General features: G+C 52.6%; 1 protein-coding gene across 1 annotated transcript; it reads left to right on the top strand.

Annotated features, from left to right (window-relative positions):
• Window positions 1-59: 59 nt before the first annotated feature.
• On the top strand, window positions 60-22,564 carry LOC121433026 (CAD protein-like). The gene is made up of 44 exons (XM_041631257.1): window positions 60-320; window positions 535-674; window positions 3,507-3,636; window positions 4,430-4,572; window positions 4,675-4,816; window positions 5,162-5,333; window positions 5,519-5,704; window positions 5,835-5,947; window positions 6,403-6,548; window positions 6,825-6,956; window positions 7,088-7,321; window positions 7,443-7,664; window positions 7,817-8,005; window positions 8,238-8,362; window positions 8,489-8,619; window positions 12,057-12,169; window positions 12,339-12,583; window positions 12,757-13,003; window positions 13,268-13,366; window positions 13,510-13,734; window positions 13,819-14,001; window positions 14,180-14,398; window positions 14,663-14,830; window positions 15,473-15,655; window positions 15,747-15,851; window positions 16,209-16,448; window positions 16,702-16,783; window positions 16,934-17,100; window positions 17,230-17,394; window positions 17,531-17,662; window positions 17,802-18,003; window positions 18,202-18,392; window positions 18,486-18,626; window positions 18,799-18,900; window positions 19,301-19,397; window positions 20,021-20,065; window positions 20,165-20,334; window positions 20,418-20,492; window positions 20,855-21,067; window positions 21,220-21,345; window positions 21,480-21,635; window positions 21,721-21,822; window positions 21,996-22,090; window positions 22,181-22,564. The coding sequence occupies exons 1-44, from the start codon at window positions 239-241 to the stop codon at window positions 22,281-22,283; spliced, it is 6,678 nt and encodes a 2,225-aa protein (XP_041487191.1). The 5' UTR covers window positions 60-238; the 3' UTR covers window positions 22,284-22,564.
• The last annotated feature ends 3,769 nt before the right edge of the window (window positions 22,565-26,333 follow it).

The following is a 26,333-nucleotide window of genomic DNA, read 5'->3' as shown; positions in this document are numbered from 1 at the left end:
CATGGTCCCGCCCCTTACGTGCCCGGCCCCGCCCCTCACGCTACCGGCTGCCTGCGCCGTCGCAGTCGTGCTTCTGCTCAGTACGATTAGGGCTCCCGCCTGCCGTGCCCGCCTGCTCTCCAGCGCTCCGCGCAGCGAGCCACGTGGACCAACTCCGGCGCGCGGTGTTCGCTTGGTTCCAGTGAGGCTCGCCGCGCCTCCCGCGTCTCTGTGCTCGCCCGGTCTCAGCTCCGACCCCATGGCGGCCCTGGTGTTGGAGGACGGGTCGGTGCTGCAGGGCCGGCCCTTTGGGGCCGCTGTGTCGACTGCTGGGGAAGTGGGTAAGCAAGCCCGGGCGGGCTGCCGACCTCATCCCACTCTGCTTAACCTGTCCACCCCTCCTGCACACTCCTCTCCCCGATGCGGTGGCCTCAGCCCCAGCTCCCTTTCACCACGAAGACGACCGAAGCAGTCATCTCCTCCGGGATTTGCTGTGCTCGGGGCAGTGTTCTGAAGGCTGCCCTTGCCAGAACTCAGTCCTGCCTCTTTCTTCAGTGTTTCAGACCGGCATGGTCGGCTACCCAGAGGCCCTCACTGACCCTTCGTACAAAGCTCAGATCTTAGTGCTAACGTACCCTCTCATCGGCAACTACGGCATTCCCTCAGATGAAGAGGACGAGTTCGGCCTGAGCAAGGTAGTCACACCCAGTGCTTTCCCTACATCCCTTCTCAGATCAGAAGTTAACGGTGAAGTGACACACTGCTAGACATCCTAGAGGAAAGAGCGGAAAGCGCTAAGGCGGCCGTCGTTACAGGGCTTTTAGGGGACCTTGAAAGGCGGAGCTGGAGACCACAGAGCCTCCAGGTGGTACCCCCTTTCAGAGTCTTGTGTGAGGTAAAGGCACGGGCCACAGGAAATGGCAAAGGGCTTATGGGAGTAGTTATCCAAATGAAATGCAAGGAGTGCAGTTTTTCTAGTTATTTCATAAGAACCAATAAAGCTTTTAAAAAATTTTTTAGTAGCAGTCATAGGGGCAAACAAAACCCTTTAGGTAGTCAGCCTTCCTAATGCGATGGCCCTTTAATACAGTTCCTTACGTCTTGGTGACCCCCGACCATAAAATTATTTTCATTGCTACTTCATAACGGTAACTTTGCTACTGGTGTGAATTGTAATGTAAACATCTGATATTTCCAATGGTCATAGGCGACCGCTGTAAAAAGGCTGTTTGGCCTGGGGGTCGTGACCCACAGGTTGAGAGCCACTGCTTTAGGGTCCTATAAGTTGGTAAGAAACTGGAACCCAGGGTTGTACCCCTTCCAGTACCAGTCATTGCCAGTTCATCTACATCCGTGACACTAATCACCATCTGGACTCCGGGCATTGCTTCGTTTTCTGCTTCTCAATAGTATTTATTTCTAGATAGAAAACTCAAATTTCGGCCAGCTTGGTCTACAAGAGCTAGTTCCAGGACAGGCTCCAAAGCTGCAAATTTCCTCATGTAGTGAGGTCCTCCCCATTCATTCTGTAAAATCTGGAAACTAAGTTGTCTCTGCGAGTGAGGTACAAATGTTAACACAATCATTATGATAATAATAGAAATCACCATTGACTAGATACAGTATTTCTCACAAAATTTGCTTAATCCCTGATCCTAGTCTTATGGCGTCTTCCTATCGAAGCCTGGCTGACCTGGAATTCCCGGAGAAATACCTGCCTCTGTCTCCCAAGTCTTGGCATTTGATACTATACCAACCCTTCAATCTTTTCCTCCTTTTAAAATTATTTTTATATTTTTTTGGTTTTGGATATATGATACTCTATACTAGGCTGACTTCAAACTCAGGGATCTCTCCTGCCTTTGCCTCCTGAGTGCTGGTACTAAAGACACGTGCTGCCACCACCTGGCTAATTCTTATTTTTGAAGCCTGCCCTGAATAAGGGCGCACTAATTGTTATTCCTGCAAGTTTTTCATCATAAGCCGCTGCGTACCTGCTTTTTAATTTTCATCTTAGTATCTTATGAATTTGGTTAACATGTGAATTGTCAAAAATTTAGACCCTGAGGTCTCCTACAGCCCAATGCATTTGCTGTGTCTGAAGCTGTGTACAGGGGTCAGTCCGCCTACCCTGGGGAGGGCTGCAGCTCAGGTTGACCTTCGAACTCAGAACCCTCCCACCTTCCCTTCCCCTGGTGCTGAGATTGCAGGTGCGGGGGCAAGTACATCATCATCATCATCATCATCACTAAAGACCAGGGTCTCTGTGAAGCCCACACTGCCTTCAAGCTTGCTGATGGTTGTCTCAGCAGTGCTGGGATTGCAACTATCAGTATTTTGCCTTTAAATACAACTTTTCACTTAGCTTGTTTTCAAGACAAGATCTTGCTAATTCATACCCCTCCCTCCCTGGAGTCTTTCTTTTTGAGACTGTGTTTCCCAGGCTAGCCTGGTACTCACTATTGTTAAGCCATACTGACCTCCAACGATCGGCAATTTTCTGCCTTGTTCCCCACAACCCCCAGGAATGGGATTATAGACACATGCCACCAGCCTGTCTTGAATGTCGTTTAATCCCTTCCACAAAAACTTACCAGGTCAGGTATGGCATCTACTCACTTAGTCCCAGTGCTGGGAAGGTAGAGGCAGGCTAGCTCTACATAGCTCATCTCGGGCCAGCCTGGACTATGTAGTGAGACCTTGTCTCCAAACAAAGTGTCCTTTTTAATTTACTATAATGTACTTCTTTTGAGTAATAATTTGGTTATCTTTTTAAAATTATAATCTGAAATGAAATGATAAAATACATCATATCTGTCTGGTATTATACCCTGTAACTTTTTTTAAATTTATTTGTTTGTTTGTTTGTTTGAGACAGGGTTTCTCAGTGTAGCCCTGACTGTCCAGGCTGCCCTGGAACTCACTCTGTAGACTAGGCTAGTCTCCAACTCAGTGATCCAATTAAAGGCATGCAGCACCACACCTGGGAAGCTTTGTTCTATTGTAATGTTCTGTGCGAATATCTTTTTATAGTTGTATTTTATTTGTTTTAATAAATAAAGCTTGCGGAAAGATCAGAAGGGCAAAGCTAAACTTCCGGAGGTCAGGGAGTGGTGGCGCACACCTTTAATCCAAAGATTTGGGAAACAGGCAGATGGATCTCTGTGAGTTCAAGATCAATGCTGAAACAAATCCATGTGGTGGTGGCTCACGCTTTTAATCCCACACCAGTCTGTGTCAGGTGCAAGTACACATTCCTGACACATTGGAAACAGAAGGAAGAAGTGGAAGGGGTTCCATCTTTGAAGGAAGCTAACGTACAGTGGATATGCAAGAGTCGGATGCTCACAGGGAAGACTTGTAAACTCGCTTTTGGACGAGGGAAAGTACCATTCTCTGTTCCTTGGGCACTCTGGGCCCTTGTTCAGGACTACCTGTGAAAGCAGGAAGGGATGACAGTGTGGGGCTGAGCGGACAATGTTGGGCGTTGTCCTGGACTCCTCACTGTCTCCTCTTCCCATCTGTAGTGGTTTGAATCCTCGGAGATCCACGTGGCAGGGCTGGTGGTGGGTGAATGCTGTCCCACGCCCAGCCACTGGAGTGCCACCTGCACCCTGCATGAGTGGCTGCAACAGCATGGCATCCCCGGCCTGCAAGGTATGATCGTATGCACTGGGATGTCTGGGTGCAGGGCAGTGGGCCTAGCTGGAAAGAAACAGGTTTCTGAAATCTGTTAGTTCCCTAGTCTAAGGTTGCAAGACAAAATGTGCAAAGTTTAGATTAAAGAAGAATCCAAACTATTGCTCAGAAGGAAAAACTCTAAAGAAAGCAAACGTAGCTCCTGATTTGCCTGTTTAAGTCCGACTCTCAGCAGATTTTTACATGGTTACATTGCATTTGGCTAATGCATGTCTGAAAGGCAGCTCTGCTCCCTGCGGTATCCTCAGTGGATAGCTGCTGATATGTAAAATGCAATCTGTAGATCCTGTAACTATTTCATGAAAACAAACTATTCTTCCTTAAGAGAATTAATCATGTAGTCTCCCCTTTTCCCCCTTTTGGTGGGGGAGAGTGTTGGTTTTGAGCTTTTGAGACAAGGGTATACGTAGCCCAGGCTTGACTCAGAGGCAATGTGTGACCAAGATGACCTTGAACGCTTGACCCTCCTGCCACTTCCCAAGGGCCAGTGTTACTGGCTGCACCACTACAGCTTATGTTCTTGCTCCTATAGTGTCACTGAGCCTTTTCGTTTTTCTCTAGAAGTTATTTTCAATAATTAGATCGTTCTAGATCGTGGGTCAACTTGGGCGTGCTATTTTGGGCAGGGTCACTCGTGGCACTGTCCCTCCATTAGCTCATGGGTTTGACTTAGGGCTGTGGAGCGGCGGGAGTGTTCCTGGACGCCTGCCCTTGCTGGTGACTGTCATCTGAGGCTGTGCTGTTTTAATAGGAGTGGACACTCGGGAGCTGACTAAAAAGTTACGGGAACAAGGGTCTCTACTGGGGAAGCTGGTCCAGAGTGGGACAGAGCCTTCAGCCCTGCCATTCGTGGACCCCAATGCCAGGCCCCTGGCACCAGAAGTCTCTATTAAGGTACAAAGGAGGTGCCCACAAGTGGGGTAAACTCGGGGTTTGGTGTGGGCATGTCTTCACTTGCCGATCTGTGGCCGCCAACTGTTGTTCTCTGTTCCTCAGACTCCACGGGTATTTAATGCAGGGGGTGCCCCTCGGATCTTTGCTCTGGACTGTGGCCTCAAGTACAATCAGATCCGATGTCTCTGCCAGCTTGGGGCTGAGGTTACTGTGGTACCGTGGAACCACGAATTAGACAGCCAGAGTGAGTATCTGGGGCCTTGCAGACCAGCAGCTTTTGTTAGGGCGGGAGAGCTGTCCCTCAGAACAGGTGGTGAAAGTCAGCGTGAGTTGTAGGAAGGAAGGCAGAAACCAGGGGCTCCATTTTCATGGTCGAGTGTGTGTGTGTTGTGAGATCTATTATTTTAATTATTGGAGGGGCACAAGTGTGTGCCATACAGCCTTAAGAAGTCAGGTCTCTCATGGGTTCTGGGAATCGAACTCAGGTCCTCACGCTTGCACAGTTGGTGCTTTTATCTGCTGAGTCATCTCGTCAGCCCTCGGGTGTCTCTGAAATCCCATTTATGACCACCTTTTCTGCCCGTTCCAGAATACGATGGTCTCTTCCTAAGTAATGGACCTGGTGATCCTGCCTCTTATCCTGGTGTGGTATCCACACTGAACCGCGTCTTGTCTGAGCCCAATCCCCGACCTGTGTTTGGAATCTGCCTTGGACACCAGCTGTTGGCTTTAGCCATTGGGGCCAAAACTTACAAAATGAGGTGGGGCTTGGGAGAATAGGAGCCAAAACTTGGGACATAATCGAGGAGCGCACTGTCTTGAGAGCTGGGGGTTACTGGTGTGTAAACTGGCGTCGAGCTGTTGGGAGCAATGAGATCTGAAAGGGCCGAGTTTGCTTTAGTCAGAAGAGGGTGGTGAGAGCGGTTGACTCTGTCCCATTCTCTAGGTACGGAAACCGAGGCCACAACCAGCCCTGTTTACTGGTGGGCACCGGGCGCTGCTTTCTGACGTCCCAGAATCACGGGTTTGCTGTGGATGCAGACTCGCTGCCAGCAGGCTGGGCTCCTCTCTTCACCAACGCCAATGACTGTTCCAATGAAGGCATTGTACATGACAGCCTGCCCTTTTTCAGGTGAGTGTGGGGGTGCGTGGGGCAACAAGGGGCCATGAAGATGGGCAAAGAAAGCCCAGCCATGGACCTGGAGGCTGCCGCAACCATAGCCGTGACGTCAGAGGTTTCTGTCATTCAATCTCTTCGACAGTGTCCAGTTTCACCCAGAGCACTGCGCTGGCCCTTCAGATATGGAACTGCTTTTTGATATATTTCTGGAAACTGTGAGAGAGGCTGTAGCTGGGAACCCCGGGGGCCAGACAGGTAAGGCGCTTTGTAGAATCAAGATGTGGACTTAAGAATGGGGCTAGTTAGCCAGGCGGTGGTGGCGCATGCCTTTAATCCCAGCACTCGGGAGGCAGAGGCAGGCAGATCTCTGGGAGTTCGAGGCCAGCCTGGTCTACAAGAGCTAGTTCCAGGACAGGTACCAAAGCTATAGAGAAACCCTGTCTCGAAAAACCAAAAAAAAAAAAAAAAAAAAAGAATGGGGCTAGTTCCAGACAAGCCCGAGATGGACTTATTCTAAAGGCTATGTTTGGGAAGGAGGAAGAGAAACAACCCTGGGCAGTTTGTGCTGCCTCTGTCAAAAGGATCTCCAGAGGTAGAGGTCCTGGGCTCCTCTCAGGCCTCTCTGCTTTTTTTCTGGAACAGGGGTTCCATCTGCATGGCTCCTGGAGGCCCACTCTCTTGGCATTCAATGACTTTGTTTGCGTTCACAGTTAGAGAGCGGTTGGCGCAACGCCTCTGTCCCCCTGGGCTTCCCATTTCTGGTTCTGGGCTTCCACCACCACGGAAGGTTCTGATCCTAGGCTCCGGGGGCCTCTCCATTGGCCAAGCTGGAGAATTTGACTACTCAGGCTCTCAGGTAAGGTGTGGCTGTCACCTCCCGTCTGGATGTGCGACCCATGGAGTCATAAGGAAAAGAACTAAGGCCTGGGCACTGTTAGCAGGGATGAAATGGCCCAGGGAGGTCTGCGTGCATCCAGATGGATGAGGTTGTGAAGGACAGAAATCCCTTACTAAGGACTGGAGTATGAGGGAGGGAGGGAGGGAGGGAGGGAGGGAGGGAGGGAGGGGAAATGCTGGCCTAAGGCTTCAGTTGTCTGTTGAGGAGGCTGATAGGCCATTTTTGTCCTGTCAGGCAATTAAAGCCCTGAAGGAGGAGAACATCCAGACATTGCTGATCAACCCCAACATTGCCACAGTGCAGACCTCTCAGGGGCTGGCAGACAAGGTCTATTTCCTTCCCATAACACCTCACTACGTAACCCAGGTATGGCTCAGATAAGGGTGGCTGGAAGAGGGGACTCTTGATGGGCAAGAGGTTTCACTGGTACCTACAGGGTCCTAAACTGCTTTGATCTACTCTCCCCTAATGGTTTGGATTCCTACCTCCTGTCTCAGGTGATCCGTAACGAACGCCCAGATGGTGTCTTACTGACTTTTGGGGGCCAAACAGCCCTGAACTGTGGTGTGGAGCTGACCAAAGCTGGGGTACTAGCTCGGTATGGGGTCCGGGTGTTGGGTACACCCGTGGAGACCATTGAACTGACGGAGGACCGACGAGCCTTTGCTGCCAGGATGGCTGAGATCGGAGAGCACATAGCCCCCAGCGAAGCGGCAAATTCTCTTGAGCAGGTTTGTGAGGTGCTTGGGTAAAGAGTGACGTCATTTCCTCTGTATCTTATTTCCTTTGGGTCCAGGAGCCCTCTGGGCAGTAGCAAATGACTTGTTGGTTCACGTCTTCTGCTCACTGCAGGCTCAGGCAGCTGCCGAGAGACTGGGCTACCCTGTGCTGGTGCGTGCAGCCTTTGCCCTGGGCGGTCTCGGCTCCGGCTTCGCTTCCACCAAAGAGGAGCTGTCAGCTCTTGTGGCCCCAGCTTTCGCCCACACCAGCCAGGTGCTGATAGACAAGTCTCTGAAGGGCTGGAAGGAGATTGAATATGAGGTGGTGAGGGACGCCTATGGCAACTGTGTGACGGTGAGTGATGGGGCGCAGGGTGGCCCAGGCATTCTGAACTCAGGGAAGAGCGGAATCTAGAGTCGTCTAGCTCCAGGCATAGCAGGACCTGGGGACGCAGCCTCCTGGTTCTTCTGACTTCCTTCGTTGGTGACCACCACCCCCCTTCGTAGGTATGTAACATGGAGAACTTAGACCCCCTGGGCATCCATACTGGTGAGTCTATCGTGGTGGCTCCCAGCCAGACCCTGAATGACAGAGAGTACCAACTTCTGCGACGGACAGCTATCAAGGTCACCCAGCACCTGGGGATTGTTGGGGAGTGCAACGTGCAGTACGCCTTGAACCCGGAGTCCGAGCAGGTGAGCCCATGAAGTTAATATTGCACCATTGCATCTTGGTCTTTGGGCCTTGAGGTTAAGAGGTTTGTTGGTCCTGCCCACCCTACACCGAAGCCTGGATCTTGGTTCGGGTTGGAGCTTGGGGAGGGCCCTTTCACTCCAACCCTATTGGGGATGCAGTCATCTTTCATTTTTGAACACTTTTCTAGGTCAGGTACCAATGACTTATTCTCTCTGTTCTCCCCGTTGGCAGTATTACATCATTGAAGTAAATGCCAGGCTCTCCCGCAGCTCTGCCCTGGCCAGTAAGGCCACAGGCTACCCTCTAGCCTACGTGGCAGCCAAGCTAGCCTTGGGCATTCCCCTGCCAGAGCTCAGGTATAAGGGGGTGTCAGGGAGGGGGGACTTGAAAGCATTCAGAAGACAGGGATTGCGAGAGTGACGAGATGCTCCCCCTGCATTTCCTCCTCTGCCCGTCTGGCACCCCAACTTCCTGATGCTCAGGAACTCTGTTACCGGGGGAACAGCAGCATTTGAGCCCAGCCTGGACTACTGTGTGGTGAAGATTCCCCGATGGGACCTCAGCAAGTTCCTGCGCGTCAGTACAAAGATTGGGAGCTGTATGAAGAGTGTTGGTGAGTGTCGCACTCCTGGGGTCCCGTGGAGCCAAGATGCTGGCATTACATCTTTGTACATGCTTGACCAGTGGTTCGCAACCTTCCTAATGCAGCAACCCTTCCGTACAATTCCTCATGCTGTGGTGATCCCCAACCTTAAAATGGCCCCAGTGCTTCTTCAGAACTGTAATTTTGCTACTGTTGTGAATCATAATGTAAATATCTGATATGCAGAATGAGTATCGGAAAAGTGATCCCCAAAAGGATCACAACCCAGAGGTTGAGAACCACTGGTCTAGAATGTCAGTGATGTCTAGTGTGGTCTGAGTTTCCCCTGCTCCTTTATTGATAATAGCTTAGAAGTAATGGTTTCAGAGTTAATGGGCGCGTTTCAGGTTGGATGGTCATCATCAGGAGCAGGGTCAGACTCTTCTGGAAACCTGTGTTGGGATAGTCCCTGGGGTCTTCTTCTCTCTTCTTTACCGAGTAAATGGAGAGGCCACAGGAAGAAAGTGACCTGTTTGAAGGCTCACAAAGGAGCAGTGTGAACTACCAGGTCCTGTGAGGCCATTGTTCACTACTCCCCTTATCCTTGTGACCGGTCCCCTAGATGCACCTTCATCTGCATGGCATCTTCTCCACAGCCCCATCGTTAGGTTGATAAATGCAGGGGAGAATTACTCTTGCTTTCCTGTGAGTCCTTGTTTATTTTTTAGGCATTTATTTTATCTGCATGTGACTGTTTTTCCTGCATATTTGTATGTGCCTCAGAACATATCAGGTCCCCTGGAACAGATGGTTGTGAGCCACCATGTGTGTGCTGGGAACTGAACTCGGAACCTCTGGAAAAGCAACAAGTGCTCTTAACTGCCAAGCCATCTCTCCAGCCCCAATCCTACTTAATTTTTAAAATTTGACATTATTGTGTTTGTGTGTGTGATATCTGTGAGGGTGGCGTGTGCGTGCCACAGTATGGATGTGTAAGTCGGTTCTTTCCTTCCACCTTCTCGTGAGTTCCGGGAATTGAACTCTGGTCGCCAGGCCCAGGTGGGAAGTTGCTCTCAGTGATCCCTTCTAAACGGTAGTCAGCATGGTGCTAGCCATTCTCAGCCTAGCTCCTCCTCTGCCGCTTGATAAAGTGGACTTTTTAAAAATGTAATTGGCTATGGGTGGATTCAAAGAATAGTAGGATCGTCCCGCTGTTATCCAAACTCTTTAATATTCTAAAGGATGAGACATTCCAGATGGTGCCATCATGGGATGAATAAAGCAAGCCAGAGAGCTGGGCAGCCATCAGAGGTTCTGGCTGTTGCTTTAAACTGCAACAAGTTCCAGCATGTACAATGAAGTTTTGTCTTAACAGAGTGTTGAGATCAGAGCAAGACAACACTAGTTACCTGACAAAGAACTTTAGCACTTGGGAGGGTTAGAGGGGAGGACTGTAAGTTCAAGGCCAGCTTGGGCTACATAGTAAGTTCTGGGCCAGCCTAACCTGTGAGAGTGACACCCTGTCTCAAAAACAAAACCAAAAGCCCTCGGATTGTTTCAGAGCATTGTGTGACAGTCAGGACTACGCAGTGGTGAAGCGGGCTGGGACCTAAGTGCTGGTGTGCTCTGAGGTGTCCCTGCGGTGGTCCCATCGCAGGTGAGCATGCACATGCCCTAGCTCGCGGGCCGCCTGATTAGGAGAAGCATGTCACTGCTCCAAGTCTCCATTTAGAGTGGGAGTGGCTTTTGAACAAGTAAGTCAGCTCAGATATTATTTCAGAATTTTTAGAAATCCTACAAGGCTGCCAAGATGTTCCTTCTGGAGATGAATTTCTGTTATATGAAAATTATAATAAACATGGGACTGGAGCCATAATTAAATTATGGTTAAAATAAATGGATTGGAAATAGGACAATCAAAGATTGAGTCCCGGCTGAGACTTTGAAATGTCTTACACTCCTCCAGTCTTCTTGAAATGCCATCTTCCTGCTTACTCCTTATAAGTTTGTGTTTTTGTCTTTTTGAGAAAGGCTCTGGCCCTGCACTGTCCCCTCTGCAGATGAGGTTGGCCGTGTTCACTATGTAGCCCAGATACTGTCTCCAAACTTTTGGCAATCCTTCTGCTTGAGTCTCTTAATTTTTTCCCCCTAGAAAAGGTCTCACTATATAGCCATAGCTAGCATGGAACTTGCTATGTATCAGTCTGGCCTCCAACTTAAAGTGATCCTCCAGCCTCTGCCTCACAAATGCTGAGATGATAGGCATGAGCCACAACATTCAACCTTCAAGATACTATTTAGCAAAAATCACCCAAATGATCATTCTCACTTCTTAGGGGGTTGTTACACTTTATACTTTGTATTGTAGACAGGAGCTTATATGATGCAATTGGCACTTGACAAGGGCTACACAGTTACTCTTGCCGAGGGCCCTTGCACTTCTGGAAATCTTTTTGTAAGTAGTAACCTGAAATAAAATAAATATCCCAGCCTCATAACCATCCACACTTAAAAGCTCAATGTCCTTTAGTAATTCATCAGTTAAAAGATGGGAAAGCGTGTGGGAATTGGAGTTGCTTATGGGGCCATGTGGGGAAGTACTTGTGAGTGGGGGAAAGCGGAACTTAGGTTTATACTGTAGTTGTCTATGAAACATAGGGGGAAGCCCTGGAGCAAAGCCCATGCTTGTCTGGGTGTGGGTTTGGGTGGGTGTGCTGACTGGTACGTGAGGGGGCCAGAGGACAACCCCGCATGCTGTCACCCACTCCCCTTTCTCTTGACTGGCCAGTGATCCCCATCCCCAGTTCTAGGACTGGAAGCTGTGCCCCCACACCGATCTTTTGTCTGGGTTTTAGGACATGAACTCAGGTGCTAGGTAAATGCTATTCTGACTGAACTATCTTTGCACCTCAAATCCTTGTTTGTTTTGTTTGTTTCTGAGGCAGGGTCTTTTTACGTGGTCCTTTCTGGACTAAAACTTATTATGTAGACCATGCTGGCCTTACACTCACAAAGATCTGCTAGCCTGTGCTATCATGTAGACCTTCAAATCTTAAAAAATGCAATTGGTTAGGGATGGATTCAAGGAGTACTGGGGTCATCTTCCTGTTATCCAGACCTTTTAATGTTCTATAGGATGAAACATTTCAGATGGTGCCATCATGGTGTGGATGAAGCAAGCCAACGAGCTGGGCAACCATCAGTAGTGTGGTCTGCTGCTGTTAGCTAATAAATCCCAGTAACAGCAGGCCCCTTTCGGCATGCCAATTCCATGTCCAGTCAGGACAGTTTGTGCTTGTCTGTGAAAATGGTAGGAATAAGAGATGGTTTTCAGGCTTCTTCACGGCGAAGCACCATGAAGCCCACCACCATGGCCAAGATTTAAATAAAGCCCGTGAGCGTTTTGGGCATCAATCATCACACGTACCCACCCACACCACTCTCTGTCCTTCATCCTGTTCCTCCAGGTGAAGTCATGGGCATTGGCCGCTCGTTTGAAGAGGCCTTCCAGAAGGCCCTGCGCATGGTGGATGAGAACTGTGTGGGCTTTGACCACACAGTGAAGCCAGTCAGTGACGTGGTAAGCAGCTCTTCTTCCCGAAAGCACCCTGACGTGGGTCCTGCTCCACTCTGCCCCTCAGCTGGAACCTCTAGACAGTAACTGCAGCGGTCACGTGGTGATTTGCCGTTTCTCACCTTCCTACCGCTGCACCGTTCTGCACCCATCCATCTGTGCCCTTCCCCGACAGGAGTTGGAGACACCAACAGATAAGCGAATCTTTGTGGTGGCCGCTGCTCTGTGGGCTGGCTACTCAGTGGAGCGCCTGTATGAGCTCACGCGCATTGACTGCTGGTTCCTGCATCGGATGAAGCGCATTGTGACCCATGCCCAGCTGTTGGAACAACACCGTGGACAGCCTTTGCCCCAAGACCTGCTGCACCAGGCCAAGTGCCTTGGCTTCTCAGACAAACAGATTGCCCTTGCAGTCCTGAGGTCAGAGATGGTGGTGAGGGCCTCGGGCCAGCAAGGGTAGGGAGGTATTGGTGGGAAACCTGGCGGTCTTGCCTTCATTTGTCCATAAGATGTTTTCCGTTCCATCCCTGCCCTATCATTACTTCATTAGTCTATTCAATACCCAAGGCCCAACTGTGTTTCTGTCCCTTTAGCACAGAGCTGGCTGTTCGGAAGCTACGTCAGGAACTGGGGATTTGCCCAGCAGTGAAACAAATTGATACCGTTGCGGCTGAGTGGCCAGCACAGACCAATTACCTGTACCTGACATACTGGGGCAATACCCATGACCTCGACTTTCGAACACCTCACGTCCTGGTCCTTGGCTCTGGCGTTTACCGGATCGGCTCCAGTGTTGAGTTTGACTGGTGTGCCGTAGGCTGCATCCAGCAGCTCCGGAAGGTCAGAGTCCTTTGCTCCCCGTTTTCCTGCTCTCTGTGGCGGTTGTCTGTCCTCCCACATGAGATCCTGGTCTTCCTGTTAACTGCTACACCTTCTGTCGTAGGTTTTGGGTTAGGGTCCTTCCTTATGCTATCTTGCTCCCTCTTGCTGCCTGAGTCTCCTCCTCCCCATGTGTAGCTGTTCTACAGGAGGCTGGCAGGCTGCAGTGAGAGCTGTGACTCCCTTTCTCTTTGTAATTGTTAATGCACCTACTCCCTATGGCAGATGGGTTATAAGACCATCATGGTGAACTACAACCCGGAGACAGTCAGCACCGACTATGATATGTGTGACCGACTCTACTTTGATGAGATCTCTTTTGAGGTGAGGGGGTACCCAGGGAATGAATGGACAGGCTGGGCAGCCCAAGGTCCTTTGGCACTTAATCAGGCTGAGGGAAGCAGCGAGTGAGAAGGCTCAGCCCCCTGAGCCCTTCTGTTGCCCTTGGTCCCTCTCCTGTACTGCAGGTGGTGATGGACATCTATGAGCTGGAGAACCCTGAAGGTGTGATCCTGTCCATGGGTGGGCAGCTGCCCAACAACATGGCCATGGCTTTGCATCGGCAGCAATGCCGAGTGCTGGGCACCTCCCCCGAAGCCATTGACTCAGCTGAGAACCGATTCAAGTTCTCCAGGCTCCTAGATACCATTGGTATCAGCCAGCCTCAGTGGCGTGAGCTCAGTGACCTTGAGGTAGGCTGGGACCTGGCAGGAGGCCTAGGGATTGGATGTTGTTTGTGAGTGTGACCAGCCCTGCTGAGCCACCTGTTCCCTTAGTCTGCTCGCCAGTTCTGCCAGACTGTGGGGTACCCCTGCGTAGTGCGCCCCTCCTATGTGCTCAGCGGAGCTGCTATGAATGTGGCCTACACTGATGGGGACCTAGAGCGCTTCCTGAGCAGTGCAGCAGCTGTCTCCAAGGAGCACCCCGTGGTCATCTCCAAATTCATTCAAGAAGCAAAGGTGAGAGTCTCCTCCCCGCCAGCCCCAGAGAAGGCTGCATTCTTGCTGAGTCGTAAGCACAGCGGGCTCAGAGAGATGGATTGTATTAGTGCTGGCTCACAAATGGAGCTTCTTGGGGAGGGCAGCAGGAATCGGAAATGGCCCTGGCCTACATCCCTTTCCCTGTGTCTGCCCCCAGGAGATTGATGTGGACGCTGTGGCCTGTGATGGCATCGTGTCGGCCATTGCCATCTCTGAGCATGTGGAGAATGCAGGCGTGCATTCAGGGGATGCTACGTTAGTGACCCCCCCACAGGACATCACCCCCAAAACTCTGGAGCGGATCAAAGCCATTGTGCATGCTGTGGGCCAGGAGCTCCAGGTCACTGGGCCCTTCAATCTGCAGCTCATTGCCAAGGTAATAAGTCGACAGGAAGGGACCAGAGCCTACAGCTCCTCCGTGTTCTCTGCCTGTTTCACTGCTGGGGGGCATATATAGGCATCCATATAGGCAGCAGAGCTAGGGAAGGGGTCATTTCTAGAGTCCACAGCACTGTCAGGGCTGGTGACAGTCACCCAGTTGATCACTCAGACTCGAGAATGAGGGTGAGAACTAAGGTTCGTAGAGCAGTGTCCATGCACCTGGGCTGTACGGGGCCTGATCCAATGTTCTTTCCCCAAGGATGACCAGCTGAAAGTCATTGAATGCAATGTGCGTGTCTCTCGCTCCTTCCCCTTCGTGTCCAAAACACTAGGTGTTGACCTAGTGGCGCTGGCCACGAGGATCATCATGGGAGAGAAGGTAGAACCTGTGGGGCTCATGACCGGCTCTGGAGTCGTGGGAGTAAAGGTAAGGAGAACACGGGCCCTTGAGACTGGTGTACAAAGTCCGTCATTGTTACAAAGAACTTAGGTTAAAAACTAGATGGTTCTGCAAACTGTGGAACACCTGGCTGCTTTGTTTGATTAATTTATTTCTATTTTCGGTGGTACTGGAGACTTGAACCCAGGGCCTCAGGCATGCGAGACAAGTGCTCTGCCGCTCAGCCCAGGGGGAGTGCTCAATGAGCAGATAAACCCTCACCCACGCAAGGCATCGATGCCCAACCTTGGGATAATAAGATGGTCATCATCCCTTAAGAGCTTACCCTGTAGGAGGCAAAAGAAGTTTGGTCCAGAAATAGCCTGTTCTGGAACAGTCTGTGATACACCTACATAACCAAGTTATAAACCAAATGTACAAGGAGTTTAGAGACGGGCGATGCTGTTTCCAAAAGGGTGCTCTGGGAAAGCTTGGGAGAAGGGGTGGTATTGGAACTGAGTCTCAAGAATGGTACGGCTGTTGGATTCACAGAGCTTCTTGGAGCTAGCTGTGTTGGGGCCAGGAAACAGCCAGGGTGGAGGCAGTGTGGGAACAGCTGTGCCGGGGTGATGGGGACAGGGCCTCTTTGTTGCCTGTTCTTCCGACACTTTGGTCCTGCTGCTCCCCCAGGTGCCTCAGTTCTCCTTCTCACGCTTAGCTGGTGCTGACGTGGTGCTGGGCGTAGAGATGACCAGCACTGGAGAGGTGGCTGGCTTTGGAGAGAGCCGTTGTGAGGCCTACCTCAAAGCCATGCTCAGCACTGGGTTTAAGATCCCAAAGAAGAACATCCTTCTGACCATTGGCAGCTACAAGGTACCAAGGCCGCCGGGGGAGGCAGGAAGTCACACGGTTTCAGCTTCCTAGACCAGGACTCACTCGTCTCCCTCCACCTGCCCGGTTCTAGAACAAAAGTGAGTTGCTCCCAACTGTGCGGCTGCTGGAGAGCCTGGGATACAGCCTCTATGCCAGTCTGGGTACGGCTGACTTCTACACCGAGCACGGGGTCAAGGTACGTGGTGGCCTCCCATCAACCCCTCTGGCCCCAAAGGAGGCTCCCCTTTTCCCCTTCCCCAGTGTAGACCAAGTAGGGTATGTAAGAAAGCAGTTTCTCAAAGGCTCTCCTGCACTGTTGACGTGTTGATGGTCTTGTGTTTTTACTTCCCAAGTCTTGTGCGTGTGTACATGCGTGTGAGCTCATACTTACTGCACACAGGAGAAATTCTTTTTCTGTTGAGAACTATACCTTGCCAATAGCAAATAGAGGCAACGCCTCGCCCCCAGCCTGTGAGGGACCAGAGCCTTTCAGATAAGCCTCCCTGGCGCTTGCGGAAGTGAGGCTGGCCTTGACTCTCGTTTGGGCTGGCAGGTAACTGCTGTGGACTGGCACTTTGAAGAGGCGGTGGATGGCGAGTGCCCACCCCAGCGGAGCATCTTGGATCAGCTGGCTGAGAATCACTTTGAGCTAGTGATCAACCTGTCGATGCGCGGGGCTGGGGGTCGCCGTCTTTCCTCCTTTGTCACCAAGGGCTACCGTACCCGGCGCCTGGCTGCTGACTTCTCTGTCCCTCTCATCATCGACATCAAGTGCACCAAACTCTTTGTGGAGGTGACATGATCCCCGCGTGCTGGCCGCTGCTGTGATGGGGGAGGGGGGACGTGGTCTGGGGGTTGGGAGGTGGCCTGTGACATGGTCCCACTTGCTGGCCGCTGCTGTGATGGGAGGGGGCGTGTGGAAAGGCTGTGTGGGTGCAGCTTTGTGGGTCCAGAGGCAGTGAGGTGGGATGGAGAGAACTCACTTCTACCTCACCTCCCAAGGCCACCCTTCCTTTAAGCCTGTCCTGACTGCCCTCCCCTTGCAGGCCCTAGGTCAGATTGGCCCCGCCCCTCCTCTGAAAGTCCATGTAGACTGCATGACCTCCCAGAAGCTGGTGCGACTACCTGGTGAGTATGTCTCTCGGGATACTGATGGCAGCTCCTAGAGGCTCTGTTCTGAGCTCCCTCGGTCCATGGTGCTCCTGACTGAGGGGCTTGCATCAGCAGCTGTGAATTCTCTCCTATTCCGACTCTGACCTTGCCCCTCACATTCCCCAGGATTGATAGACGTCCATGTGCACCTTCGGGAACCAGGTGGGACACACAAAGAGGACTTTGCCTCAGGTACAGCCGCTGCCTTGGCTGGGGGTGTCACCATGGTTTGTGCCATGCCTAACACCCGGCCCCCCATCATTGATGCCCCTGCTCTGGCCCTGGCCCAGAAGGTAAGCCACTATACCCCTGCCTACCTGAACCTCTTTCTCTCTGTCATTCCTGTGACCCCAGCCACTGGTACCTTGCTGGTGTGTGGGCATGGATGTCAGCAACCCTTACCTTGTGTGTATCTTCTCTAGCTGGCAGAGGCTGGTGCCCGCTGTGACTTTGCCCTATTCCTTGGGGCTTCATCTGAAAACGCAGGAACTCTGGGTGCTGTGGCTGGGTCTGCAGCGGGGCTAAAGCTCTACCTCAATGAGACCTTCTCTGAGCTACGGCTGGACAGCGTGGCCCAGTGGATGGAGGTAGGAAATATATCACCACAGGTTGTCTCCTGGCTTAAGGCCTTGTCTGTGTGGGCTGTCAGCAGAAGGGGGTTCAGGTTCTTCTGGGGCACAGGGAATCAAAAGCTCATCAGTTTCATCAATTCTTTCTGCCCAGCATTTTGAGACCTGGCCTTCCCACCTCCCCATTGTGGCCCATGCCGAGCGGCAGAGCGTTGCTGCGGTCCTCATGGTGGCTCAGCTGACCCAGCGCCCAGTGCACATATGTCACGTGGCTCGGAAGGAAGAGGTGAGTGTGGCGAAGGTCGCCAGAAGGGAGTTGAGGAGCCCAAGCCGGTACCCTTGTCCCATTTGGCCCTCAGTGCTCTCAGACTCTGTGGGGCGGAGCACGTTGGGGGCCCCTGTGGATCGCCCTGCTTTCTCTCTAGATCCTGCTGATTAAAACTGCGAAGGCCCAGGGGCTGCCAGTGACCTGTGAGGTTGCACCCCACCATCTCTTCCTAAACCGGGAAGACTTGGAGCGCCTGGGACCTGGGAAGGGAGAGGTCCGGCCGGAGCTTGGTTCCCGAGAGGACATGGAAGCTCTGTGGGAGAACATGGCTGTCATCGACTGCTTTGCCTCAGACCATGGTGAGTTCAGGGACTCGGTAATTGGTAGTTGACAAGTGCGGTTGAAGGGGTGAAGATGCGAGGCTGGCTATGTGTGCAGGGGCCAAGCCCCAGAGGGGCCACAGAGAAAAGCATGACCACCGGGGTTGGGAGTGAAGACGGTGACTGGAATGAGGTGTCCGGACCTGCCCCCCCAGAGTGATGGCTGCTGTCTTCCAGCTCCCCATACCTTGGAGGAGAAGTGTGGGCCCAAGCCTCCACCTGGCTTCCCAGGACTGGAGACCATGTTGCCGCTCCTGCTGACGGCTGTCAGCGAGGGCCGCCTCAGTCTGGATGACCTGTTACAGCGCCTGCACCACAACCCGCGGCGGATCTTCCACCTGCCCCTTCAGGAGGACACCTATGTAGAGGTGTGGGGACAGAGACCAGAGGTGGGGAGAGTGCCGTCCCCAGAGCTGTGCTCTGGTGACCTTACCCTTGTGTGACCCTTGACCCTTTGGCAGGTGGATCTGGAGCACGAGTGGACAATCCCCAGCCACATGCCCTTCTCCAAGGCCCACTGGACCCCATTTGAAGGGCAGAAGGTGAAGGGTACCATCCGCCGTGTGGTCTTGCGAGGGGAGGTTGCTTACATCGACGGACAGGTACGTGTGGCCCCGGTTGGTCTCGGTGGTGACGTCTTGGCAGGATTCTCACTTTACCCTGCCCAGTACAGACCCACTGCCGTGTCCTAGGTGACATTTGCTTGCTGGTGTCTGCTTCTCTAAGAGCCCCTGTGCGCTCTTCTCCCTCACGCCCCTTGCCTTCTGTGTGCAGGTGTTGGTACCCCCGGGCTATGGACAAGATGTTCGGAAGTGGCCTCAGGGAGCTGTTCCCCAGCCTCCTCCTTCAGCTCCTGCCACCGCAGAAATAACCACGGTAACCACTCTGCCCCGGGCTGGATCTGGCCATCAGCCCGAAGGGCGTGCCCTAGGGCTGGGCCAGCAGCAGTTTCACTGGCGGAGAGTGCCACACTTGACAGACGAGATCACACTACCTGATCCCTGGCTGCTGCAGAGTGGACCTGGCTTTGAGTTTAGGAAGGCCAGCTCTGAGAATCACAAGTTACTGTGTCTGCCCAGGCCTTGTTGTTAGATTGGCACATACCTCAAACAGGCCAATTGTGTCTACCAACCGTTGGCGGCATGTTGGGAGACTGTAGCAGGACAGAGGTGCCGTGGGGTGGGCTCTGCACTGAGGACCCTGGCTTTTCCTAAGGGACTGTATGTGGGCCAGTGCTGGTCAGTCACTTCAACATGCTGGGCCATCTCCATTTCAGACCCCTGAGAGACCACGCCGAGTCATGCCAGGCCTTCCTGATGGCCGCTTCCACTTGCCACCCCGAATCCACCGAGCCTCTGACCCAGGTTTGCCAGGTAAGATGGGTCCCGTGTCACGGGATACAGGCTCATTCCTACTGACCTGTATGGGGATTGGGTACTGTTCCTCCCAGCATCCATAATGGGCCAGGGTTGGGGCTCAACTGCCCAGGAAATGATTCAGGCTCTTCCTCTCGGGGCTCCTTTGTCCCTTACTGGCCTCACTCTCCTTCCCTTGCTCCTAGTCTGTGCCACTGCATCCTTCTCTGACTAAAGTAATTTCTACAGCATGAAGCAAGCGTCCCATAGCATTTTCTCACAGGCCTTTTTTCGTTGTGGGCAGCTATGTACCTCCGCCCTGGAGCTGGGATCTCATGGGGCAGCCGAGCATGGGGTAAATCCCGCTTGCTGGTTGGTGTGAACTTGGCCATTCCTCTGCCTCAGATCCCTGATGCCAGCTGGGAAGGCCCTGGGAGGGCACCATTGGCCCATGCAGCACATCCCTCAGGGAGTCCTGGGTCCCTCCCGTAGCTGCTGCATCCTTCCTGCTCCCCCCTAACCTGCTGTAGCACCTGTGGTTTGAGGTGGCATTAACACAAACACCGGGAACAGAGGTCCTTGTGACTTGGGCCCACCACAGCACAGCCACCAGGTGACCTCTGTCCAATTGCCCTTTGCAGCTGAGGAACCCAAAGAGAAGCCATCCAGGAAGATAGTGGAGCCAGGTGAGCCCAGCCTAATGCATATTCACCCAGGGGCCTCTGTAGTCCGGTCCAAGTATGGTGGCCTTCTGACCATTGTCTCTGTACTCCCCCTCACTGCAGAGCTGATGGGAACCCCTGATGGCCCCTGCTACCCTGCACCACCAGTACCCAGACAAGCATCACCTCAGAACCTGGGGGCTTCTGGCCTGCTGCACCCCCAGACGTCACCTCTGCTACACTCCCTAGTGGGCCAACACATCCTGTCTGTCAAGCAGTTCACTAAGGATCAGGTGCCTGGGGGATAAAGGGCAGGGACACCCAGAGTTCGAGGATTTGGTGGCAGGAGCCATGGGGCTGACTCACTCTTTCACAGATGTCCCATCTGTTCAATGTGGCGCACACGCTGCGGATGATGGTGCAGAAAGAGCGGAGCCTCGACATCCTCAAGGTCAGGAGGGCGGTGTAGTGGGCAGTGGGTCTACCCGGTCCCTTCGTGAATACGTCAGACTGTGCTGTCGCCTCTGCTTGGAAGGTCCCTGCAATCTGGCCCTGTCCTCTTGGCTGCTTTCCAGCCATGGTTGACCTACACATGGGGGTAGTCACAGGAGACAGCTGTGATGTTTTCTCTTCGGGATAGCTACACACGGGTGGCTTTAGTTTCCAGTCACGCTATTGTGAAAATGTCAAGTTGTGACAGGTCGAGGGGAGGGTCTCAGTGCCCTCTGGTGTAAGAGGAGGGTGAGTGCTGCCCTGTGCACATTCCCGAGGCGCACATACACAAAACACCCTTCCACTTTGTCCTGTCCCCAGGGGAAGGTCATGGCCTCCATGTTCTACGAGGTGAGCACCCGCACCAGCAGCTCCTTTGCAGCAGCCATGGCCCGGCTTGGGGGTGCTGTTCTCAGTTTCTCAGAAGCCACGTCCTCCGTCCAGAAGGGCGAGTCCCTCGCAGACTCGGTGCAGACCATGAGTTGCTATGCCGACGTCCTTGTGCTCCGGCACCCTCAGCCTGGGGCTGTGGAGGTGAGGTGGGGTGGCTAAGGCTGGACCGAGGAACATCGTGTCCCTTCCTGCCCACATGTCCTGTGCCCACAAGTCTAAGGTTGGGTTGGACGGGTGACGAGACCTAGGAAATGGAGAAGGCGGGATTCTCCACATGGCTCCTGTCTTCCCAGCTGGCGGCCAAGCACTGCCGCAGACCAGTGATCAATGCTGGAGATGGGGTTGGAGAGCACCCTACTCAGGCCCTGCTAGACATCTTCACCATCCGAGAAGAGCTGGGGACTGTCAACGGCATGACGGTGAGGGCGCCAGGAGTTCTGGGGGGCGGGGGAGGCAGTCCAGGAGTGGTATCTCTAGTCCTGAGGGCCAAGATTTTGAGCTGACAGAACGGGTGCCTGCTGTGAGTCTATCTGGTGACTTCTGCCTCCTTTAGATCACCATGGTAGGTGACCTGAAGCATGGACGCACAGTGCACTCCCTGGCCTGCCTGCTCACCCAGTACCGTGTGAGCCTACGCTACGTGGCACCTCCCAGCCTGCGCATGCCAGCCAGTGTCCGGGACTTTGTGGCTTCCCGGGGCACCAAACAGGTGAGCTCCTGGTGGCTTATCACACCCTGGGGGCTGAGGGGAGGGTGGTGAGAACTCAGTACTGACTCATGGGCTCCCTCTCCAGGAGGAGTTTGAGAGCATCGAGGAGGCCCTGCCCGACACCGATGTGCTGTACATGACTCGCATCCAGAAAGAACGATTTGGCTCTGCCCAAGAATACGAAGCTGTGAGCATAAGGCTTACGTCAGAGGCCCGGGGCTGGGCTGTAGAGCATCCATAGAAGAGGGTGGGAAGGCTGGGCATGCGCTGGAGCTGCACCACTAAGTTCCAGACCCCTCGGTTGCCCCAGCTGTGGCCGCCTCTGTCCTGAACCTAATGGGGACCCTGCCTACCTTGCAGTGCTTTGGTCAGTTCATCCTCACTCCCCACATCATGACCCGAGCCAAGAAAAAGATGGTGGTGATGCACCCGATGCCGCGTGTCAATGAGATAAGGTGATATGGCCCTGCTGTTTAGAAGCCCTCGCGTGCCCACCGGAACAGGCTCTCCGGGAGCTGGGTGGTAACACTCCCCTTCTCTTGCAGCGTGGAGGTGGACTCGGACCCCCGTGCGGCCTATTTCCGCCAAGCTGAGAACGGCATGTACATCCGCATGGCTCTGCTGGCCACTGTGCTCGGACGTTTCTAGGGCCCGGCCTCCTCCGTTGTCTCTTCAGGCCCCGCTGCTGGGCAAGAAATCCCAATGCCCCCTACGGGGGTAGCACACTTAGCAGACGTCCAGGGGCATCCAGACAGCCCGGGCATATAAATGTACAGACCGAGACCACACTTTAAGCCCCAGACTAGAGTATTCTCTGGCTTCTTGGGGGTGCAGTCTTTAATACTGGGAGCCCCTCTGCCTCATCTCCGTTCTTACACTCAAATCTGTACAGTTACTTTTCTACTGACTATAATAAATAGCCAAACAGTCCCTGGTTCCTCATGAGCGCCGTGGGCCGGCAGAGGAAGTCTGTGGTGGGATGAGAGACCCCCACTGGGCTCTGTGGGGCTCGGGCTGACACTTGGTGCTCAAGTTATGTGTTTGCTGGACATCGAAGCTCCCCTAGAGACTCTGGCTTGTGTCCAGCCTACTCGGTGTTAAGTTGCAATCCAAGCCCTCTGAGCAGTGGGGCTTGGCCTTCTAGGAGAACACCCAGGTCCTAGAGAAGGGAGGCTGTGCACTGGGTTGTAGCTGCCGAGATTCACTTTCTCCAGACACTGACTCCTTCCTGACTAGCCCTGGCCTTCAGTGGCCTGGGTTGCCATCATACCCCAGAACCTCACCCTGGGGTTCTCCAGTTGTCATCAGTATGGGGAACCCCACTTACTATCTCTGGGGACCACTGCCTAATGCCATGGAGAGCAGAGCAGCCTTTGGCATGGGGCCCTGGGTAGGTGCTAAGGGGGAGTAGCTCTTGCGGCTGCAGGTGAAGGCTGTGAGAAGGCTGTTCTGGTCCATGAACTTGAACAACAGACTTGACTTGGCACGCCCTGGGCATAAAGCTCCATGTTCCCTGGGAGCACAGAAGATAATCAACTCACTCCACTTACTCATTTGTTTTCTGTGTTTTGAAACAAAGTCAGGCATGGTTGGAATTGCTTGATAGCCCCAGCTGCCCTCGCTCCCAAGTCTGGGGTTGGAAGCCTGTACCATCACATCTGGCCTTCCTTTGATTTCCAGTTTTAGGTTATAGAAAGACATGCCGTGGTTTCTATAGATTGACCTTCCACACATCAGCTCCCAGTGGTCCAGACTACCCGGTCTCCGCTCAGCGGTGCACTTTGCAGCGAGGGGAAAGAATCGCCTTTTTAAAGGTGGCGCCAACACAAACTCGATGCCCATTTCCCTTCAGTCTTTCAGCCTTTCCGCCTTTCTCAGCTGTGCAGACTGGCTCGGAGAAGTTGGCGGGTAGCTTGTGAGACTGCTCACAGCCTGCTTAGTTTCAAATGCGTCTTTCTATTAGGAACTCGTCATTTCTGGCTTTTAGGCCACATATATCAAAGAGCTGGAACCGGTTTGCAGAGATCGAGACTCACAAAGGCTTGGTGGACAGGCCTGGAAGTGGTTGAAAATCTCACATACACCACAACCTGGCAGAGCAATGAAAATAGCCTGCCTGCCATGCAGCGCGAGCCAGGCGTGGCAAAGGGTTCCCGTCTAGTGGGTAGAGTTGAGAGACCACAGCAGGCTGTGAGATTTGTATTTCAGTTCTGAAAGAAACAGGGTCATAGCCTGGGTGCTGTCTGAGGAGCAGCTGGGGTGAGTGAGTTCGGTTCTGTACCCTAGAGGGGGCTGAAACAGCTGGGCCTGCTAATAGGTGAGTCCCTTCCAGTCTTGAAAACCCAGCCCCCTCAGCCATCACTCCTCGAACTGGGGGTGGGCTGGATGGGTTGATGTTCAGAATTCCTTTCCAGTACTTCTCTGCTGAGATTGCACAAGTGTAAGCCTGGAGACCATTAGCCCGCCGCAGAGGCTCGCAGAACTTGGAGCCGTCCCTGTGTGGAGGCTGCACTTGCTGCCAAGTGGCATGCACGCTCTCCTCAGTTGCTAAGTGGTGGGAGGTGTTCCTGCCCTGCTTGCTTTGGCTCTCCTAATCATAACACAGCTCTAAATTGAATAAACTTCACTACAACCAGAAGTGAGGTCTTATACTGGGAAATAAAATGAAAGCAGCTATTAGCAAAGAAAACATTTCAATAAAGTCCGCCATGTCTGACTGAGCTTTTTTCCACCCGTTGAGAAGCCACCTTGAGTGTGCCATGTGATTCTTATTAACTGCCAGAACTCAATTTCCTGGCCTCAATACCCAAGACATTTGACCTATTTTTTCCGGTAGTGGCTCTCGTGTGTCAGGAGCAGACCTACGCACTTTGCAGCTGCTAGCATTTCTTCAGGTATTTTGGATGAATCCTTCAAATCTATTCATCCTCTTGAAAGACACCTGTCGTTTACCTCCAACTCTTTATCCGGAAAATGTCCTGAAAGTCAGCAGCCCTGTGGAGCTCTGCATCCAACCCCCAGCCGGCCATGAGACATGTCAGAGCCCGAGCTGTGAAGGGCAGAGTTTGAAGTTCCCTGTGTCGAACTGGCAGGAGTCTGACCCTGTAGCACTGTCCCAGAGATAGCCGAGCTTTGTGGGGCAGGCTGGTGGCAGCACCCGGAGGAGATGGAGAAGCGCTGTCCCACTGGCAGGGCGATCAGGAGCTTACAGCAAGCTTAGATGGTAAGCGGAGATGGTCTGGGTTAAGATGGTGGTACGGGCTGGTCTGTTAGCGGAAGAGACTGAGGCAGTAGGATCACGAGTTTAAGGACACTTTTGGTCACACCTTTTTTTTTTTACTATGTTCTGTCTGTGTGTATGCCTGAAGGCCAGAAGAGGGCATCAGACCTCATTACAGATGGTTGTGAGCCACCATGTGGTTGCTGGGAATTGAACTCAGGACCTTTGGAAGAGCAGGCAATGCTCTTAACCTCTGAGCCATCTCTCCAGCCCCTAATGGTCACACCTTTAATCCCAGCCCTCCGGGAGACAGGCAGATGGATCTCTGTGAGTCTGAGGTCAGTCTGGTTTACATAAGGAGTTCCAGGACAGCCTGGGCTACATAGTGAGACCCTGTCTCCCTGAAAAACATGCAGGATCTGGAAAGACGGCTTAGGGACGACAAGTACTGATGACCTTGCAGAAGTTTCGGTCATGGCAGCCGACTGTCCTTAACTCTCGTGTGTGTGTGTGTGTGTGTGTGTGTGTGTGTGTGTGAGAGAGAGAGAGAGAGAGAGAGAGAGAGAGAGAGAGAGAGAGAGAGGCCCTCTTGTGGCTTCCACAGACACTGCAGGCACATGGTGCCAGCCATACATGCAGGCAAAATCGCCATACACATAAATAGACTTTTTATTTTTGCAACAGGGTTCACAATAGCTCTAGCTGGCCTGGAACTCACAGAGCTATGCCTGCCTCTGCCTCCCTACTGCTGTGGTTATAGGTGTGTGCTACCATACCTGGCATAACAAAAAAAAAAAAACTTTTTTAAAGATGTGGCCAGCATGGGGGTGGGGCACTGAAGGGATGGCCCAGCGGTTAAGACTACTACTCTTCTATTTTTGGTTGTGAGCCTAGCCTTTAACGGCTGAGCCATTCCTCCAGGCCAAGACTACTACTCTTACAGAGATCCCAAGTTTGGTTCCCAGCAGCTCACAACTGCTTTTAACACTAGCTCCAGGTAGATCCAATGCCTTTGGCCTCTGTGGGCATTTTGTGTAATTTAAAATAAAATATTTGGAGCTGGAGAGAATGCTTGAGTATTTGATGGTTACAAGTATACATTCCTCTTCCAGAGGACCAGCATTGGATTCCCAGCATCCAAATAAGGCATCTCACAACTGCCTGTAACTCCAGTTCCAGGGGATTATCCAGGGTCACCCACACATGTGATATACATTCAGACATACACATATGATTTTTTTAAAAAAATTTAAGAAATGGAATGGATGGGGCTGGGAAGATAGACAGAAAACATGAGGACCCAAGTTCAATCTCCAGAACACATGTAGTTTGTTTGTTTATTTTGAGCCAGAGTCTCACTTTGTAGCTCTGGCTGTCCTGGAATTCACTCTGTAGACCAGGCTGGCCTCAAACTCACAGAAATCTGTCTGCCTCTGCCTCTCAAGTGCTGGAATTAAAGGCCTGCACCATCACCGCCC

The sequence above is a fragment of the Microtus oregoni genome, unplaced genomic scaffold, assembly GCF_018167655.1.
Source record: "Microtus oregoni isolate MIOR12 unplaced genomic scaffold, Mior012 000036F_ref0000092, whole genome shotgun sequence".
Lineage (NCBI taxonomy): Eukaryota > Metazoa > Chordata > Mammalia > Rodentia > Cricetidae > Microtus > Microtus oregoni.
Note: the sequence above shows the minus strand (reverse complement) of the source record. Positions and strands in the feature narration are given on the sequence as shown.

Coding starts and splice junctions, on each gene's coding strand:
- LOC121433026 (XM_041631257.1), top strand. CDS start 239: ATGGCGGCCCTGGTGTTGGAGGACGGGTCGGTGCTGCAGGGCCGGCCC. Junction 675..3,506: donor ACGAGTTCGGCCTGAGCAAG/GTAGTCACACCC, acceptor TCCCATCTGTAG/TGGTTTGAATCCTCGGAGAT. Junction 12,170..12,338: donor TGAAGCCAGTCAGTGACGTG/GTAAGCAGCTCT, acceptor CTTCCCCGACAG/GAGTTGGAGACACCAACAGA.